Source organism: Grammomys surdaster, unplaced genomic scaffold (genome assembly GCF_004785775.1).
Source record: "Grammomys surdaster isolate TR1022 unplaced genomic scaffold, NIH_TR_1.0 126133, whole genome shotgun sequence".
Lineage (NCBI taxonomy): Eukaryota > Metazoa > Chordata > Mammalia > Rodentia > Muridae > Grammomys > Grammomys surdaster.
In genome coordinates this window covers 3,961,296-3,981,259 of record NW_021620941.1, presented here as the reverse complement: position 1 = coordinate 3,981,259, position 19,964 = coordinate 3,961,296, and the positions used below count along the sequence as shown (strand labels likewise).

The following is a 19,964-nucleotide window of genomic DNA, read 5'->3' as shown; positions in this document are numbered from 1 at the left end:
CTTTCTTTCTTTCTTTCTTTCTTTCTTTCTTTCTTTCTTTCTTTCTTTCTTTCTTTCTCTTTTCCAAAACAGGGTTTGTCTGTGTAGCCCTGGCTGTCCTGGAACTTACTCTGTAGACCAGGCTGGCATCAAACTCAGAGATCCGCCTGCCTCTGCCTCCCAAGTGCTGGGATTGAAGGCATGCAGGCATGTGCCACCACTGCCCGGCTCGTCAGATTTTTCTGTTTGTGTTTAAAAATGTTATTTTAGGGCCTGGAGGTGACTCAGTGGTTCAGAGCGCTTGCTTCTCTTCGAGAGGCCTGAGTTGGGTTTCTAGCGCCCAGGGCAGCTCATGAGGGCCTTACCTCCAGCTCCAGGGCACTCCTTGCCCGTCTTCCTCTGGCCTTGGTAGACAGCTGCAAAAATAAGATGAAGTAAATGTTTAAATATTTGTTTCTTGTGTATACCTCCATAGTGAGCATGTGGAGGTCAAAGGACAACTTGTGGAAGTGGGTTCTCTCCTTCCAGCATGTGGGGCCTGGAGCCTGAACTCAGGTTGTCAGGTGTTGGCCTTTGCCCACTGAGCTCCCTCTCCTGCCCTCCAGTCACAGGTTTGAAGGATCTTAGTATCAGCAGTTGTAAAGGCGAGTCTTCTTTTTTGCAAGAGTGAGTGACTGATTTTGAAATGTCGTGTTTTCCCCTAGATTGCAGATTATTATTATGAAGAAAGAACGTGCATTCTTCGTTGTGTCTTACATCTTCTGACATATTTCCAAGATGAACGCCATCCCTACAGGGTAAGCCTGCTTGGTTTTCTTTGTTCTCTATCTGGTGTCCTTCATTCAGATTTAAATAATTTCCTATTACTCATATTCACTTGAATGTTTACATGAGTTCCTATGTTCCGGGTTTTAAGGCTGAGTATGCTGACTGTGTTGACAAGCTGGAGAAGGAGCTAGTTTTAAAGTACCGACAGCAGTTTGAGGAGCTGTATAGAACAGAAGCACCGACCTGGGAGACGCATGGCAACCTCATGGTAGGTAGTCCATGTGTAGTACTCTAGCTCAACAGAGTAATGTGCCTTGTTCAGGGAGTCCTAGTGGCATTACATACCTGAGCATATGTGTAGGAACGGATCAGAAGAAAACTCTGATTAATGGTCCCTAATTCTGAGCCTTTCCTTAGTCCATTTTATCTTTTTTTCTTTTCCTTATTTGTGTTAGGATCAGAGTGCTAAAGCCCACAAAACCCTCTTCGGTTTTTACTTTGTTTCCTATAATATTCTCTTAGCAGTTAATGGAATTCTTAACTCATGATTCGTCTTTCTGGGAGAAGTCTTGGGGTAGGCTGAGGGAGCATAGGGTCCCACACTCTCTCCCACCCAGGCTGTCTGCACCTGCCTTACGGCATCCTCCTGCCTTGGCCACGCACATCGATTTCATTTCTCTGTGATCTTTTAGTACCATGTGTAATACTAGGCTGCTCCTTTCATTCTAAATGCCAAACTACTGTATAGATCATAATAACACTTCCTGCTTTTGTTTGCAGACAGAACTTTATACAGAGTAGCTGCAAACTCCCTAAATAGCCAAGGCTAGTCTTGAGTGCCTAATCTTTCTGTTCCCACCTCCCAGGATCTGGGATTATAGGCAATGCCACCATACCAAGATACTTTATTTTGAAAATAATACATTAACATTAAAACATGTCTGCATGAGGGTGCTATTCAGTGGTAGCAAACTTTCCCAATATGGTTGAGCAGCAAAACAAACAGAAACTTCAACATAAACAAATGCTAACAATTAAAAATATTTGATATAAGAAAAGTCCCCAAGCCTGGCTTAATGTCACAACTCTGCAATCCAAATTATTTAGTATAGCTGGAGTTTCCTGGACCCGTCAGCCTCTGAATAATGCCACAGAGACTTATTAACTTGATTATACCCTAGACCTTAGCTTAGGCCACTACCCAGTTTGCTCATTGAACTTAACCTGACTATCCTTGTCCAGGTCCAGTCATATGACCCATTACCCACATCCCCTCTCCACGTCCACCTTCCTCCACGTGCAGCTCCTGGTTCTTCTCCCAGAGAGCCTCTCTTAGACCAGAAGTCCCGCCTTTCATATCTGCACAACTATTGACCATCGGATGTTTATTAAACCCATCAGGGAGTTAGGAAGGTGTTGTTTACAAAATACCCAAGAAGGTAATGAACCATAACAATACCAAGATCCAGCCATTCCTCATCTCTCTGCTGGTACAAAGTTAACAATTGAATAATACGGAGACAACCTTCACACATCGTACAAAAAGGTCACCTCAACAGTTTAGGAGGCAGAACAAGGACAGTTGTTAGTTCCAGGGCCAATCTGGGCTAGAGATTGAGTTTAAGGGCAACCTGAGGAACTCAACAAGACTGTTTCAGTGGCTAGCACTTGGCTAGCAGACACATGAGGGCCCAGCCCCATGTTTCCCAACACTGCGCCCCCCCCCCCCCCCCCCACGATGAAAACAGGTCCATGACAGGTTGGAGAGGGCTCTGCAGGCAGAAGTGTTTATTGCTTCTTTTTTTGTTTGTTTGTTTTTCTTTTTTTGTTTTTTGTTTTTCGAGACAGGGTTTCTCTGTGTAGCCCTGGCTATACTGGAACTCACTCTGTAGACCAGGCTAGCCTCGAACTCTTGAACTCAGAGATCCGCCTGCCTCTGCCTCCCAAGTGCTGGGATTAAAGGTGTGCGCCACCACCGCCCGGTGTGTTTATTGTGTCTTACAGAGGGCCTGATTTCTGTTCCTGAGCACACGTAGGGTAGCTCACAGCCACCTGTAACTCCAGGTCCAAGGAATCCCAACATTTTCTTATGACTTCTAAGGGCACTTACACATATGTGAATGTATACAAAGACATATATGCATAAGTAAAAATGTAAGAAACAGACTCATTTCAATGCAATGCATAGAATGTTACTGTCTCCTTAGGAAACTTACAGTAAAACATAAAACGGTAATGAAAACAGAGGATCCCGAAACAGAAGCTTAATGAACCTAAAGTCCAAATGCACAGGACTTGAAGTACTGAGAGCTGTGACTGAGAGGGAGGACATACCACCACAGTCTTTACTTTTTAACACAGTTTCTCTGTGGAGCCCTGGCTGTCCTGGAGCTCACTCTGTAGATTAGCCTGGCCTCGTGTCAGAGATCTGCCTCTGCCTCCTACATTAACGGGATTAATGGGTGTGTCACGTGCCCAGCTCCTTATCACTTACGTTTTTGGTTTTGTTTGTTTGTTTTTTCCTTGAGAGAAGGTTTCTCTGTGTTGTCCTAGAACTAGGTCTATAGATGAGGCTGGCCTTGAACTCACAGAGATCTGCCTGCCTCTTCAAGTGCTAAGACTGAAGGCATATGCTGTCTCAGCTGACACCAGCGCTGCTGCCTGACTCCATATCATGGTATTGAGTGTAGAGACTCAGCACCAGTAAGAGGTGATTTGATTTGGCACCTGTTAACGCCAAATTATGTCCCTCCCCCCCAAAACAAACAAACAAACAAACAAAAACCTCTGTGTTTAAAAAAAAAAAAAACCCTGCAGGAAAGGACAAAAACCAGAGACAGAATAGTAATATAGAGCTAGGAACTAGCATGTAAATAGACACAGAACAGCTGGAAAGTTAGTGTGTGTCTTAGGGTTTACTGCTGTGAAGAGACACCATGACCAAGGCAAGTCTTTTTTTTTCTTTTTTTTTTAATTTAAATTCATTTATTTTATGTATTGTGAGTACACTGCCGCTGTCTTCAGACACCCCAGAAGAGGGCATTGGATCTCATTACAGATGGTTGTAAGCCACCATGTGGTTGCTGGGAATTGAACTCAGGACCTCTGGAAGAGCAGCCAGTGCTCTTAACCGCTGAGCCATCTCTCCAGCCCGCTCCCCAACAAGGCAACTCTTATAAGGACAACATTTAACTGGGGCTGGCTTACAGGTTCACAGGTTCAGTCCATTATCATGAAGGCAGGAACATGGCAGCATCCAGGCAGGCATGGTGCAGGAGGAGCTGAGAGTTTTACATCTTCATCTGAAGACCGCTAGGAGAAGAGTGGCTCCCATGTAGTTAGGAGGAGGGTCCCTCTGCCTACCCTCTCAGTGACACACTTCCTTCAGCAAGACCACATCTCCAAATAGCGCCACTCCCCGGGCCAAGCATATACAAACCATTATAGAGTGAAACAATTGACATTTGAGGGCTCAAGAGATGGCTTAGTGGCTGTCTTTCCAGAGGACCCTGCATTCAATTCCCAACACCTAAATGGTGTTTCACGGTCATCTGTAACCTTAGTTCCTGGTGATCCAACACCACCTTCCTGGCCTCTGCAGATACTACACAAATGTGGTATGTAGACATACAGACAGGCAAAACATCCATACACATAAAATAATGAGGTACGTTTAAGAAAAAGAAAGTGGCATTTCACTAGTGTGAACTAAGACCATGTAGTTCTAGGTCCCATCTCTACTGCAGACATTTTTCTTTTTTTAAAGATTTATTTATTTTATGTATATGAGTACACTATCACTCTTTTCAGACACACCAGAAGAAGGCATCGGATCCCATTACAGGTGGTTGTGAGCCACCATGTAGTTGCTGAGAACTGAACTCAGGACCTCTGGAAGAGCAGTCAGTGCTCTTAACCACTGAGCCATCTCTCCAGCCACACTTTTTTCTAAAAGCTGAGTTTAAAAAGAAAGAAGAAGAAGGAGGAAATTACTAAGTGTAGAATTTCAACCCTTCTAAAGCTAGGGCTTGGGTTCTGTGATAGAGTACTTGCCTTGGAACCATGAGGCCCTAGGTTCAATGCCTGTTCTTCCACTACACTCATCCCAAAAAGATGAGGCCTAGTGTTTAGTTTTCAGGCATTATATATTTTTCTTTTAAAAAACCAAGTTGTGTTAGTTTGTGCACGTGGATGTGATGTGCCTATATAGGTTCTCAGCATGCACACATGTATCAGAGGAGATGGTGCAGGAGCTGCTTCCTTCCTGACCGTCCTGGGAGTGCTGGTGAGCCTGGCACTCAGCAGGCTAAGGCAGCCTATGAGTCAAGCCAGCCTAAACTACAGAGTAAGACCCTGTATCAGAAAACTGACAGGACAGCTCAGAGGGTAAGGGGATGTTGTCTAGGGTTTTGGTTTGCTGATTGTTTTTGCCAGATTGTTCTGTAGGTATTATAATATGATTATGTTAGCAAAGATTGGTAATAAGTTAGAAGTGGTGCACACTTACAATTTCAGCACTTGGGAGACAGAGCAAAAGAACGGGGCTCAGGATCAGCCTCAGCTATGTAGTGAGTTCAAGAACAACATGAGACTGTCATAAAACACCCTCCCCACATATATACCTCCCCCCCACCCAGTGCTCTTCCAAGTAGACCCTGAAGTGATAACATTTATATGCATGAGAATCCTGTGCAACATTAAAAAGAGGTAACCTGCTAAATCCTAGCAAATCTGCTTAATGCTTCTCTGAAAGGGAGGCATCCTTGAGACAGTGTTAAATAAAGGGGAAGTGCTCAAGTAGTTAGAATACCATTATTTTGTTTATAAATATAGGCTGAATCAGAATCAGTTATTACATTTGGCACATTGCTGAAAAGGGACTGGAATCCAAGACTGGTTGCTTTGTACAGAAGTGTAGATGACTGGGCAATAGAAGTCACAGAGACATGGTTTCTTTATTCATACAGACACCATTCTGTACTTGGTGTATTTTTAAAACCTTTAAAAATATTTATGGATGTGTTATCCAATAAAAATAACATTTTGGGGGATGGATATGGTATACTTCTTTAATGCCAGCACTTGGCGGGACTGGGGGTTGGGGACGGATGGACAGACACTATCCCTGCATCTGGAGGCAAATACAGGAGTCCTGAGTTTGAGGTTAGCCTTGTTTACATAACCAGTTCTAGGCTATGCAGGACTACTTAGTGAGACTCTGTGTATTTAAAAAAAAAAAGTTAATTTGATTTTAGTCTAACTGTTTCCTCTCCCATTCTTTCTCTGTTGGTGCAGACTGAGCGCCAGGTATCTCGATGGTTTGTTCAGTGCCTCCGGGAACAGTCCATGCTACTAGAAATTATTTTCCTCTATTATGCGTACTTCGAGATGGCACCTAGTGACCTACTGGTACTAACCAAGATGTTCAAAGAGCAAGGGTTTGGTAGTAGGCAGACCAACAGACACCTTGTGGATGAAACCATGGATCCTTTTGTAGATCGCATTGGGTAAGTCTGAGTGGATTGCAGTTTGTGAACTCTGTACAGTGTTTAGCCCGTTGGTATTGCAGTGGAGAGGGAAGATGCAGCATTCCTTTAGCGGGTAGGGAAGTAGGTGTGAGTTCGGCATGTCCTCTTCATATAGGAGGTATAGTCTGAAATTAAGGGGATTTGTTCTCTCAAAATTGTCCTGTTGTTTATGTATCTATCATTGTTTTTGCTTGTGTGTATGAATGTTTCCTTTCACATATGCATGTGTGCTGTTTGTGTACCTCCTGCCTTTAGAGGACAGGAAATGGCGTTGAGTCCTTTGCATGCCACTGTTGTGGGTGTTAGCTACTGAACTGGGTCCACTGAAAGAATAGTGAATGCTCGCCTGCATGCCTTTAATCCCAGCACTTGGGAGGCAGAGGCAGGCGGATTTCTGAGTTCGAGGCCAGCCTGGTCTACAGAGTGAGTTCCAGGACAGCCAGGGCTATACAAAGAAACCCTGTCTCGAAAAAGAAAGCAAATAAACAAAAAAAGAATAGTGAATGCTCTTGTGCTTAGCCTTGTCTTTAGCCCCAAAGACATTGTGCCTTTGTTTTTCAAGACAGTGTTTCTCTGTGTAGCCCTGACTGTCCTGGAATGCACTCCGTAGACTAGGCTGGCCTCTAACTGAACGATTTGCTTGCCTCTGCCTCCCAAGTGCTGGGATTAAAGGTGTGTTCCCAACGGCCTACCAAAGACAGGGAGACTTTGTCTTAACCTAGTAGGTCGGTCCACTCATCCATTCAACAAGATGACTTGGTGAGTAACTAAAGCAGGCATGGTACAGGGGCCACGATGACACTGAAGAGCAAGGTGTTTAGTTTCCACTGTCTTTGAGGTCATTGTCTGTAGTCTTTGAATTTATTTTTTGTGTACTAACAGCTGTGGATATATCCACATGTTTCTTTTTCCTGTGAGCAAAGAAATACATTTGAGGAGTGAAAGCTGGGTCAGGTGTAAGTTACAGCTATGGAAAACTTCAGTGTTAGTTCCAAGTTGTCTTGAATGATACACACAGTCACAGGTCAGTGTCAAGTTCTTGAAATTGAGATGTGCTGGAAACAAGAACATACAATACATTCCAAGGTCTGAGATTCAGCTGTGGTGGGGTACATGCTTGATACACGGGCCCTGGGTTTGCTCCTCAGCACCACGAAACCAAACAACTTCATATTTAAAAGCAGAGCAGGGGCGTGTCTTCCATCTCTCCGTCCCCATGGCCACCGACATCAGCCAGTGGGCCGGGCCGCTATGCCTGCAGGAGGTCGACAAGCCGCCCCAGCACCCCTTGCGGGTCGACTACAGCGGGGTGACAGTGGACGAGCTGGGCAAAGTGCTAACGCCCACCCAGGTTATGAACAGGCCCAGCAGCATTTCATGGGACGGCCTTGATCCTAGGAAACTCTACACCCTGGTCCTCACTGACCCGGATGCTCCCAGCATGAAGGACCCCAAATTCAGGGAATGGCACCACTTCCTGGTGGTCAACATGAAAGGCAATGACATTAGCAGTGGCACTGTCCTCTCCGATTATGTGGGCTCTGGGCCTCCCAGTGGCACAGGTCTTCACTGCTATGTCTGGCTGGTGTACGAGCAGGCGCAGCCTCTGAGCTGCGACGAGCCCATCCTCAGCAACAAGTCTGGAGACAACCGTGCCAAGTTCAAGGTGGAGTCCTTCCGCAAGAAGTACAACCTGGGCGCCCGGTGGCCGGCACATGTTACCTAGCAGAGTGGGACGACTACGTGCCCAAACTGTACGAGCAGCTGGAAGGGAAGTAGGGGCGCTGTGGAGGCCAGCAGTCCTGGGCCCCCCCCGCAGTATCAAGTTGTGTAAAGCATGCTGTTTCTCCCCTGTCCTTCCTACCCTCTCCTAGGGAGTTCTCAGCTGTGTTAGGATAGAGGTTTAGGGTGTCTTCCCACTGCCCGTCATTGCAATTCTGCATAGTCACATCCCAGTTTATGTTTGATTGAATTTAGGTTCCACCTGGGGAGGTGCCTGGTGTTCTGATGGAGTCATTCTATCATTGATTTAAAAAGAGCAACTCTGAAAAATAAAACATTCTGCCAGGATCAGGTCCATAGAGGAGAGCCAGGGCTAGTGTTGTCTGTGAATGGTTAATAAGGAGACTTGGTCCAGAACCAGGCACGGTGGCATCTTTAGAGGTGGGCTTTTAGGGACCTGTCCCCTGACTGAGACAACCCAAGTCTCCCATCTCAGCTGAGCCCTGACTGTCCAGGTCAGGTGGCTGCATAGGTATCAATGTCCCTTTAAAGAACAGCGCTGCTGGGGGCTGGTGAGATGGCTCAGCGGTTAAGAGCACTGACTGCTCTTCTAGAGGTCATGAGTTCAAATCCCAGCAACCACATGGTGGCTCACAACCATCTACAATGAGATCTGGTGCCCTCATATGGGTGTCTAAAGACAGCTACAGTGTACTTACATATAATAAATAAATAAATTTAAAAAAAAAAGGTTAAAAAAAAAAAAGAACAGCGCTGCTGCGGAGAGAGACCCTGTTAAGCCCCTTGCTTCTTAGTGGGGTAAGCAAAAGTCACTGGGTGTGTTAATTCTCATCATCAAATACAAATAAAAGGCATTGCATTAAAAAAAAAAAGCAGAGCAGGAGCTGGGTGATGGAGGTACATACCTTTAATCCCAGCACTGGGGAAACAGAGGCAGGAGGATCTCTGTGACTTTGATGCCAGCCTGGTCTACAGAGTAAGTTCCAGGATAGCCAAGGCTACGCAGAGAAACCCTGTCTTGAAAAACAAAAAAACAAGAATAAGCCAGGTGCTGTGGGAACAAGAGTGTGAAAATGCTCAACAGTTGACTATTGATGGCGAGTACTTATAGCTCCCTTAGCTTCGGGACAGCTCAGAACAACATGACTAAGACTGCCGTGTGTTCTCCTCTCCAGGTACTTCAGTGCCCTTATCCTGGTAGAAGGGATGGATATTGAGTCCTTGCATAAGTACACCTTGGACGACAGGAGAGAGCTGCACCAGTTTGCTCAGGATGGGCTTATCTGCCAGGTAAACTTGCAGGCACCTTTCCCTTTTTCGGGTGGTTTTGTAGTTAGTTTTTAACCTCTAAACTACCCTGAAGCACAGAAGTGTTACCTCTGTATTTTTAGTTAGGTCTGGGAGAACTCTGAGTTACTTGTGCAGAGATAGTAACTGAAGCTAATAGGAAGTAGACTCACTCACAGAGGTGGCCGAGAGCAAGTCCTGGGGGTTATGGGCATCTGTGGGTTTTATGAAACAAAAGGGAGGGGTGGGTGGGTGAACACTGATTAGAAAGTCAGAAAGGGGGCTGGAGGGTGGCTCAGCATTTAAGAGCACAGACTGCTCTTCCAGAGGTCCTGAGTTCAATTCTCAGCAACCACATGGGTGGCTCACAACCATCTTAAACCATCTTTAACAGAATCCGAAACCATCTTCTGGTGGGTTTGAAGAGAGCTACAGTATACTCATACATTAAAAAAAAAAAAAAAAATGAAATTTGGGCTTGGAAAACATTAAAAAAAAAAAGACAGAAAGAGTGGTCATGGAATGTTCAAGAAGGATCAGGCTGATAACAGCTCTAAAGTCTTAATGTGTATTTTATAGTTTTAATCTCAGATCATATAAAATCAGAAACAGTTGTGGGTGACAGTAAGAGTGGTTGGGTTTCCTAGCAGGATGGTTGGGGTGAAGATGAGGGCAATGCTGGTTGGGAGAGCCAGGGTCTCTAGGTGATAGGCTTGCTTGAACATGCTGACATGCCTGGCCGAAGCCGGTCCTGGCCTTTTCATAAGCACAGGTGTTTTCTCCCCTCGTTAGGATATGGACCGTGTGATGCTGACCTTAGGAGATGTTCCGCACCATGCACCCGTGCTTTTGGCCTGGGCTCTCCTCCGTCACACACTGAACCCAGAAGAAACCAGCAGTGTGGTCAGGAAGATCGGGGGCACGGCCATCCAGCTGAATGTGTTTCAGTACTTGACCCGACTGCTTCGGTCTCTTGCCAGCGGGGGAAATGATGTAAGGCTTCGTTTGTTGGTAGTTGAGCATGAGGAGGGCAGGCCCTGGAGAACAAAGCAGTGATATTTAGTAAGTGGTAAACAGAGTTTGAACTGATGATAAGTCTGACTCCTGTTCTAGAGCAAGCTGTTCTCAACCTTTGGGTTGTGACCCCTTTGAGGGTTGAATGTCCCTTTCACAGGGATCATCATCAGAAAACAGATATTTACTCGTAACATTGGAAAATTACAGTTATGGAATAGCAACGAAATAGTTTTTATGGATGGGGGTCGTCACAGCATGAGGAACTAGATTAAAGGGTTGCAGCAGTAAGAATGTTGAGAACACTGCTCCACAGGATGAATTTTGGACATCTGACTGAGAACTTGTCCACCTGTAACAATAAGTGAGAAACTCTTCTGAGTCTCTGCTTGAGGCTCAGATGGAGCTTGCCTGGTTAGTTAGCTCTTGTTAATGTACTAAAGTGAGATACCAGGAACAGGCTCAGAGGTCAGATGTTTAGCATACTTGGAGCCCAAGAGTTCATCTTCTGTGCCACTCCCCCAACCTCCAAAGAGAAGAGAAGGTAGATTTAATGCTGTGATCATCGGTCCCCTACTGAGAAGACTGTCTCCTAGGAGATCCCATTGACAGATGTTTGTAGCCTCGCTCTTGTCATAAGCTCCTTCGTGGTGGCTGGAGGAATGGAGGGCTGGGATGTCCTGAAGGAGCTAGAGGTAAACTGTGGCACGTCAGGCAGTGGGCTTTTACTCACTGCGAGACATCAGCGGGTTGGTGTGGTAGAACTCAGGAGACAGAACCAGGCAGATCTCTGAGTTCAAGGTCTGCCTGGACTACAGAACAAGTTCCAGGACAACCAAGGCTACAGAGAAATCATGTCTGGGGAAAAAAAAAAATAGAAGAGGAGCCAGGTGGTGGTGGCACACACCTTTAATCTCAGCACTTGGGAGACAGAGGCAGGTGGATTTCTGAGTTCGAGGCCAGCCTGGTCTACAGAGCTACACAGAGAAGCTAGTCTTAAAACAGAAACTTGAGCTGATAGGCAGGCAGTTCTCTGTACTGCAGTTTGATGGCTATTGGTGTCTCATTTGGATCAGCTTATAGAGCCTCTAGAGTGTATCCAGTCTCTTGGCTGGATGTGGGTTGGTTTGTTTGTTGTTGTTTTGAGACAGTTTCTCTGTGTAGCCCTGGCTTCCGAGTGCTGGGATTAATTGCGTGCACCACCATGGCCAGCTGTGGTTTTCTTTTTATCCACAAAAACTTTGGTCATTTTGAGATTAGTTCCTTTGGTTTTATTCCTATGTTGTAATGTTTGTTAGTTCTTCCTTCTAATCTTGTAAATAAATTAGGAAAATTATGAGTGTTTGAAATTCCCTTTGGTTTGTCTTCAAGGGCTCTAAATATGATGGCTAAGTCTTGGAGAGGGTCGGATTATTCAGATTTAGCTGTCTATTGCTTTTTCATTCCAGTGTACCACAAGTACCGCCTGCATGTGTGTCTATGGTCTTCTCTCCTTTGCTCTCACCTCCCTGGAGCTGCACACACTGGGCAACCAGCAGGTCAGTACATGGCTGTCTTTTCCCTGTTGGGTTACCCTTCAGTTACCGTCCAGTCACCACATTGCCCTTAGATTTGTTTCTTGCTATTTCTTATTTATTTATTTATTTATTTATTTATTTATTTATTTGCTTGTTTGTTTATAATTTTTAAAGACAAGGTTTCTCTGTGTAGCCTAGGCTGTCATAGAACTCAGTTTGTAGACCAGGTTAGCCTAGAACTCAAAGGTCTTTCTTCTTCCTGCCTCTGCCTCCTGAGTACTGGGATTAAAGGTGTATACCACAGTGTCTGGCTTTATAGTGTTCATTTATAATGATTAGTATTTTATAAATTGGTGAAAATGAGATTGTTGTCAGTTGAAGGACTCAGTTTTTCTGCCCTGTCATTTGTAGCATAGAAAATGTTAAAAGCTTATGTAAAATATCGGGGCCTAGTTGGATGTTAAGGCCTAGGTAAAATGTTAATACCTAGGTAACTGTTACCTGGCTAGCCTGCCATTTTGTGCTGTTACTGATACTATAAGGAAACGTTGTCATATGTTGTTTCTGCTCTTACCAGGAAACTTTCTCATGCCCAAGTTGATTGCATGTTGTTATATTCTGGGCCTTGGACACCAAGCACAACAGTCAGAACTGCATTGTATAGTTACTCACAAGCTTAAACCCAAAGCAGCTGCCTCCAGCAGTACTTCCTGCTCCTGTGTATACTGTTTTGTGGTATTTGCCTTTATAAGCTGCTCCTAGGATGGACCCCAACATAAGACAGACACCTGCATCTTTTTAGAATAAGACTTCCAATTTGAGTACAGGTTAAGTAAAGTTTAAATTCCCAAGACCTCCCTGGGAACTGACATCCTACTTAGCAGAAAGAGACATGTAAATGGGTAATGGACATCCTGGTTGGCAAGTTAAGACATGAATGTTAAGACAAGGCAACAGTTGAATACCCCAACCACTGGGAGCAGGATAAGTGTACAACAAAGACATATTCCTAAGAAAGTCCCCTATTCTTAAATCCTGATTGGTGGAATAACTTGGCACAGATGATTGTGGGTCTCAGACTTAAAAAACTTTGTAGACTCTTAACTCAATGTCATGGTTCAGCTCCTGTCTAAACCATGGCCCTGCTTGATCAGTACTGCTCATTAAACTATCCCTGTCTGAGACTGGTGTTTCTGTGGTTTGTCAGGCGATTCCCATAAACAAAACTACCCACTACATATACTCCTGGACCCCAACAGAAAACTTAAAAAATGGTAAAGTTCTTGCGACTTCAGATTTTCCCTTATTATTCAAGGTAAGATCAGGAAGACCTGGCACACTGATAGGAAATGTTCAGCTAGTTGTGGCACACACCTTTGATCCTAGAGCAGGAGGCGGAGGCAGGAGGATCTTTGTGAGTTGAAGGCAGCCTGGTTTATATAGTAAGTTCCAGGACAGCCAGGGTTTCATACTGAGACCCTGCCTTTAAGTAAAGAAATAAAGGAAGAAAATATCCTAGGGCTGGAGAGATGGCTCAGCAGTTAAGAGCACTGGCTGCTCTTTTAGGACCTGAGTTTGGTTTCAAGAATCCATGTAATAGTTCACAACTACCTATATCTCTGTTTTCTTTCTTTCTTTCTTTCTTTCTTTCTTTCTTTCTTTCTTTCTTCCTCTCTTTCATTCTTTCTTTCTTCCCCTCTCTCTCTCTCTCTTTCTTTCTTTCTTCTTTTTCTAAAATTTATTTATTTATTTTTTGTATGTGAGTACACTTTAGTTGTCCTCACACATACCAGAAGACAGCATTGGATCCCATTACGGATGATGAGTTACCATGTGAGTGCTGGGAATTGAACTTAGGACCTCTGGAGGAGCAGTCAGTGCTCTTAACCACTGAGCTAATTCTACACCCCCCTATATCCCTATTTCCATGGGATCTGATGCCCTCTTTTGACCTCCATAAGCTCATGCATACTTGTGATATGTTCTACCCTCCCCTCTCATTCATTCAGTATTCCTTTAAGTGACTGTCAAGTGTGTCAAGCTAAGTGCTGAGAACACAGTAAGTTAGATATTATTTCTGACTTAAGAGCTTGATCCACCTTAGCATAATGACATGGTCTTTTTTGTGTGAGACAGGTTGTGTCAAGGCACAGTGTTACCAGCTTTTATCATTTCCATTCTACAGATATGTATTCACAGGTCAAGAAGTTGAATTTGGTGGCCCCGCATTGTGGTGTGCATCTTTAATCCCAGCACTCAGGGAGCAGAGGCAGGCGGCTCTCTAAGTTCGAGGCCAGTCTGGTCTACATAATGTGTTTCAGGCCAGCCAGGGCTACACAGAGAAACCCTGTTTCAGGAAAAAAATAAGAAAGGAAGGTGAATTTGTGAATCTATCTGCAGATAAGACGTGCATGCCTCAGCTTCTCAGGTAGTGCTGTAACCATAAGCTTGCAGCGGTCTGCCAGAGCTGCACATTGCAGTGTCATGCCGTGGCGGTCATGGAGCTCTTGACAGACTGTGTGACATGCTTGTTTGTCCTTATGATAATGGACTGCCATACAAACGATAGAGTGGTTCGTGCCCGCAAGTCAGACCCTTTCCTTCTCTTCACAGGATGTAATTGACACAGCATGTGAAGTCCTGGCAGACCCTTCTCTTCCAGAGTTGTTCTGGGGAACAGTAAGTATGTCAGAGGGACTTGTGCTGTACCTTCTCTAGAGCAGTGGTTCTCAGCTTTCCTGATGCGGTGGCCCTTTACTACAGTTGTCTCCTGATGTGCGGACCCCATATCAAATTACTCCGTTACTACTTCACAACTCTAATTTGGCTGCTGGTAGGAATCATAATGTGAAATCTGTATTTTTCTAATGGTCTTTGGTGACTCCTGTGAAAGGGTTGTTCTACCTCCACAGGGGTCACAACCCTAAGTCGAGAACTGCCTGCTCTAGAGCAAGGAGAATGATGAACATTTCTGAGAGGTCGCAGAGTTATCATTTAACAGTCAGGGCCCAGCTGGAACAGTGTGCTTGTATAGCTTTCATCCCCTCCCTCCGGAGATGCCTCGCAGACCCCGAGAGAAGCTGCTACAAGATATTTTAGATTGGGCATCTCCTGCTTGTGTGTGTTGGCTAAAGCATTGGCATGATTTGGGGGTAGTTCGCACTTTAATAGAAACATTTAATGGAAGGAATGATCTTGCTTGTCTGTACCAAGGGTGGCCAGGAAGAGGGCACTATAGGTAGACAGGCAGTGTATCATCTTTCAGTGGAATGTGAATATCTTAAATTGTAAAGAAACTGTTATTTATGTCGATGTGAACGAAAACTGTATTTCTAGGTTTTCTTTTAAATGTATGAACTTTAAAAAAATATATTTCTTTTAATGAGCAGTAGTGGTATACACCTTTAATCCCAGCACTTTGGATGCAGAGGCAAACAGAGCTCTGTCTCAAAAAAGAAAATAAATACTTACCTTTGTTTTCATCGTATGTGTATGGATGTTGTATCTGCACATGTGCATGCAGAGCCCAGAGGGGCCAGAAGAGCATGTTGGATCCTGGAGTTGGGAGTTACAGACAGTTGTGGGTTGCTGGGTAGGAGCTGGGTCGTCTGGAGAGCAGTCAGTTGTCTTCCTGCTGAACCATCTCTGCAGCCTGTCTCTAGGTTTTCTGAGGATTTCTGAGCACTTTCAAGGGGGCTAACTTCTTCCTTTCTACTTTAGGAGCCAACCTCTGGTCTTGGGATCATTCTGGACAGTGTGTGTGGGATGTTTCCCCATCTCCTTTCCCCACTTCTGCAGCTGCTCCGAGCCCTTGTGTCAGGAAAGTCCACTGCTAAAAAGGTGAGCAGTTTGGTCTGATTCCTAAAAAGTAGAGGGAGGGGCTGGCTGAGGCGTCACTGGCACTCCTGTGTGCGTTTGCATTATTATCTGGAGGTGAGTGAAAGGTGCTGTTTGCATGGTGTCCCTTCAGTTCTGTATAGGCACATTAAGATCAGTCCGATACGTACCTGTTGTAAGTGCTGTGAGACTAAGCGTGAGGCTGCCTGGTGCCTGCTTAGCAGGAAACAGTAGACTTAAGAAACAAGTGATAGTCGTGAGGGTGTGCTGTGTGGTTAGTGCCTCTCAGTGTCTGCCAGGCCCTGGGTTTGATTCCCAGCATTGGAGAGGGTGGTCGGTGAGAGAAAGGAAAGGCAAGCAGAGAGCCAGTTCTGTAGAGTAAGGGGGTGCGGGTTAGGTGCAGAACAGTGAGGCCTAACTGGGAAGAGCAGAGGGCAGTTTTAAGACGAGCCTGTGGGAGGAGGTTAGTGGATGGGCACGGACAGCTGCCTGAAAGAGCCAAGGGAGAGCCCTTTGTACGGCCCATGACTGAAGGAACGGATGACTGCGTGTCTTGCTGGGTGTTGGCAGGTGTACAGTTTCCTGGACAAAATGTCTTTCTACAATGAACTTCATAAGCACAAGCCCCATGATGTGCTCTCTCATGAAGATGGAACTCTGTGGCGGAGGCAGACACCCAAACTCCTGTACCCTCTAGGTAAGACAGAGATACTCTGCAGTGGCCCTGTTTCAGGGGAACTAGTTGGCCCTGATGCTGGCTGGATCTTTTCATAGGAAGCGCCTGTGAGGGCCCTTCCTCCTCTTCTGTCTACTTGTTGGTCACTGAGTGTTCAGCATCAGGCTAGGACCGATGTGTGCTGAGAAGTGAGTGCTCCCCTTCTCAGGAGGGCTGCGCTTGCTCACCCTCTTCCTTCCTCAGCTCTTCTTTTTCTTCTTCTTGTTGTTTGTTGCTTGCTTGTTTGTTTTGAGAGCATCTTATTTTGCTATTAGTCCATGCTGGTTCAGAATACATGGTTTTCCTACTTCAACTGTGCTTCTGCCTTTCTTTTTTTAATGAATGATTTTACATCACTAGTTTCCTTTACTGTGTTTATTACTGTTGTGCTGTAACAAGGTAAATAGGGCAGAGGTCTGTGCATCACATGATGAGTGAAGTATGTGGTGTCTATCCCTCCACATAATGTTTAGAGTGCATCGGGACTTTTCTTTTGCTAATTGTCCTTGTGTTTCTGTTGCTGCCACAACCAAAGCAATGTCAGGAGGAAAGGGCTGGTTTCCTCTTACAGTTCATCATCAGAGGAAGTCAGAGCAGGAGCCTTGGAGGAACACTGCTTACTGATTGGCTCCTCATGGCTTGCTCACCCTGCATTCTCATACTTGCCCAGGGGTGAGACCATCCACAGTGAGCTGGGAGGGACTTCCACGTCAGTAATTAGTTCAGAAAATGCCACAGGCCAGTCTGGAGGGGATGTTTTCTCAGTTGAGATTCATGCTACATGAGTCTAGCTTGCATCAAGTTAACAAAGTTAGTAACGAGCACACTAATCCAAAATGTTATTTGAGCATCTTCTCTTTCTCCAGGACACTTCTTGTTTTCTGAAGAAAAGCCCTGCTGAGGGCATGGGGACAGTTCATGATTCTGAAGTCTTGTGTGTGTGTCAGCATCAGCCAGAGGCTGGCTTTGTGTTTATTCTGACTTGATGACATTTTACCCCTTAAACACTGGAGGTTTCAGTGGTTTGCTTTTTAAACGTTTTTTCCGATAGAGTCTAAGCAGCATGAGGTAGAATCCAGTTCCTGCATTGTATGGTTCTTTAGTGTGCTCTACAGTTTAAGCCTTCTAGACCTACAAACCAATAAATCCCAGCCGATTTTGACTAATTTAGTAATACAAAATATCAGCACAAAGAAAAAAAACAAAACCTATCTTTTTGTTACACATATAATTCAAATAAACTAAGGGAAACCAGTTCTGCTACTTTCTGTATGTACACGTTGATACTATTGTGTTTAGTTTTAGTATTTCAAGTTTGATTTAAAATCTTTTTTGGATGGGTTTGTTGTTTGTTTGGGTGCTTTTTGAGATACTATCTGTCTCCACAGCCCTAGCTCTCCTGGAATTTACTCTGTAGCCCAGGCTGGCCTCAAACTCAGAAATTCTATGGCCCCTCCCTCCTGAGTGCTAGAAGTTAAAGGTGTGTGCCACCGTGCCCTGCTCAGTGATAGTCTCTCTACAGGTCCTGGTAGAGGTCACAGGGGGTAATGCACATTGTTCTTCTGACACTCTCAGATGTCCTTTCTACAAGCACACGGGAAGCTCCACCATGTGCAGAGACAATCCATGTGGGGGTTGTTTGCTTAGTAATGTTAGAGTAAAAGTGAGTGCAAATGCAGTGGTCATTCCATTGACTTCCTGCACAAGTGATAGTGTGTCCATGAACTGATGTGTAATGTGGGTTTGGAGGGTCAGCACTGGCTCCAGTCTACCAAGAATGCCACACAAAAACTCTCCTAGGGACATGGGTCTCATTTGTAACCATTATGCAGAATTTGGTGTCATATTTTATAATATGACTTAAAAGTCAGACTTACAAGTTTGTAGGCTCAAAGATGTAGAAAATAGTTAATCCTTCTCATGGCCTGTTTCGTGTGAATGGCTGTTAAGATTTCAAATTGGGCTGACCACGGTAGAGACAAAGATAGGCAGATTGCTGTGAGTACAAGGCCAACCTGGTCTACACAGCAAGTTCTAGGACAGCCAAGGTTAAATATTGAGACCCTGTCTCAAAAGGAAGAAGACTGGAGTAGCAAACTGCATGTACCGGTGGGGTCACCATCGTAGAGTCTCTCTTTGCACTGCAGTGGGAATTCTGTGACACATTGTTGACTCGGTGCCTTGCTTGCTCTACTCTGATCCAGTAGCGTCTGCTTTGCTAAGTTCTCCCACTCAATCTCAGTGGGATAATAACCCTCTTTATACATAGAGCACATGGTCCAGTGTGTAGCTGTGGAGAACAGCTTGTATAGCAGTGTACATGGCTAAGATTTGGAAAGACTCAAAGATTATTTTGCCAATTTAGTTCTTGCTTTTAGAATATTCCATGAAGCTTAGTCTTAGGATGGTGGTCTTTAGGGTCTGCCTTAAAATACTTAAAGATCAACGTGCTCTGAAAACTTGCCTGGCACGGGAGAGATGACTGCTTGGCTAACCATACATGCTGCTCTTGGAGAGCACACCTGAGTACCAAAGAGACGGTGGTAACCCGTTATCCAGTCGTATGCCCTCTGCTCTGTCTGCTACAAGAACCAGCCGCTGTCTCACTCGTCCTTTTCATCCTTTCCTATTGTTCTGCATCGCGTTGGGCCACCATACACAGACACTGCATTGAATATGTGAACTCTTAGGGACTAGTGCTTCATTCTCAGTAAACACAGTCCTCAACAAGAGCCGGTTAGGTGAAAAGTTTTGGATGGATGTTTGAGAGATAACTGAACATGTGCTATATGTATAAGAGAAAGTTTTATCTTAGAGCATGGCTTATTGGTAGCACATGTATTAGCTTGTAGTCTGATATAGACTACGTCAGGTATAAACCTGGAAGCTGGCTTCTTAAGAGAAATAAGCCAGTCACAAAAACACAAAAGAATTTTGATGTTAGCTGTATTTTAAACCAGGCTTACTGGCACACAGTTGTAGAACCCAGCTACTTGAAAGATTTGAGGCTGAAAGATCACTTGAGCCTATGAATTCAATACCAGCCTGAGCAGGACTGTGAGATCTTGTCTACAAAAAAATAAAAATAAAATAAAAGTGACTGTTTATTGTGTGTGCATACACTTAAGTACGTTATGGATGTTTATGGATGTTAGAGGACAACTTTTGGGAATTGGTTTTCTCTTTCCACTGTGTGATGTCCCAGGTGTTTAAGTTGGGTTATTATGCTTGACAGCAAGTGCCTTTATCTGGTGGCCCTGTTTTTTTTTCTGTTTTTTATTTTTAATTTGGGGCAAGTCAGATATGGTGGCACACGCCTTCCTTTAATCCCAGTACTCAAGAGGTGAGTTAGAGGCCAGCCTGGTCTACACAATGACACCATCTCTAGAGAAAAAGAAAGAATAAGAGAGGAGCCTGGAGAGATGGCTCAGCAGTTAAGAGCACTGACTGCTCTTCCAGAGGTCCTAAGTTCAATTCCCAGCACCCACATGGTGGTTCACAACCATCTGTAATGGGATCTGATGGCATCTTCTGGTGTGTCTGGCGACAGCGACAATATACCCACATACATGAAAT

At 44.7% G+C, this 19,964-nt stretch overlaps 1 protein-coding gene and 1 pseudogene across 1 annotated transcript in view; both read left to right on the top strand.

Moving 5' to 3' along the window:
* Nup188 (nucleoporin 188) overlaps positions 1-19,964 on the top strand; it is a 58,566-nt gene that overhangs the window by 18,733 nt on the left and 19,869 nt on the right. The window contains exons 7-15 of the mRNA XM_028757152.1: positions 684-776; positions 896-1,015; positions 6,043-6,254; positions 9,194-9,308; positions 10,098-10,298; positions 11,768-11,857; positions 14,450-14,515; positions 15,557-15,676; positions 16,244-16,370. Coding sequence (XP_028612985.1) covers positions 684-776; positions 896-1,015; positions 6,043-6,254; positions 9,194-9,308; positions 10,098-10,298; positions 11,768-11,857; positions 14,450-14,515; positions 15,557-15,676; positions 16,244-16,370 — 1,144 coding nt within the window. The remainder of the gene's footprint in view (positions 1-683; positions 777-895; positions 1,016-6,042; positions 6,255-9,193; positions 9,309-10,097; positions 10,299-11,767; positions 11,858-14,449; positions 14,516-15,556; positions 15,677-16,243; positions 16,371-19,964) is intronic.
* On the top strand, positions 7,492-8,001 carry LOC114612186 (annotated as a pseudogene).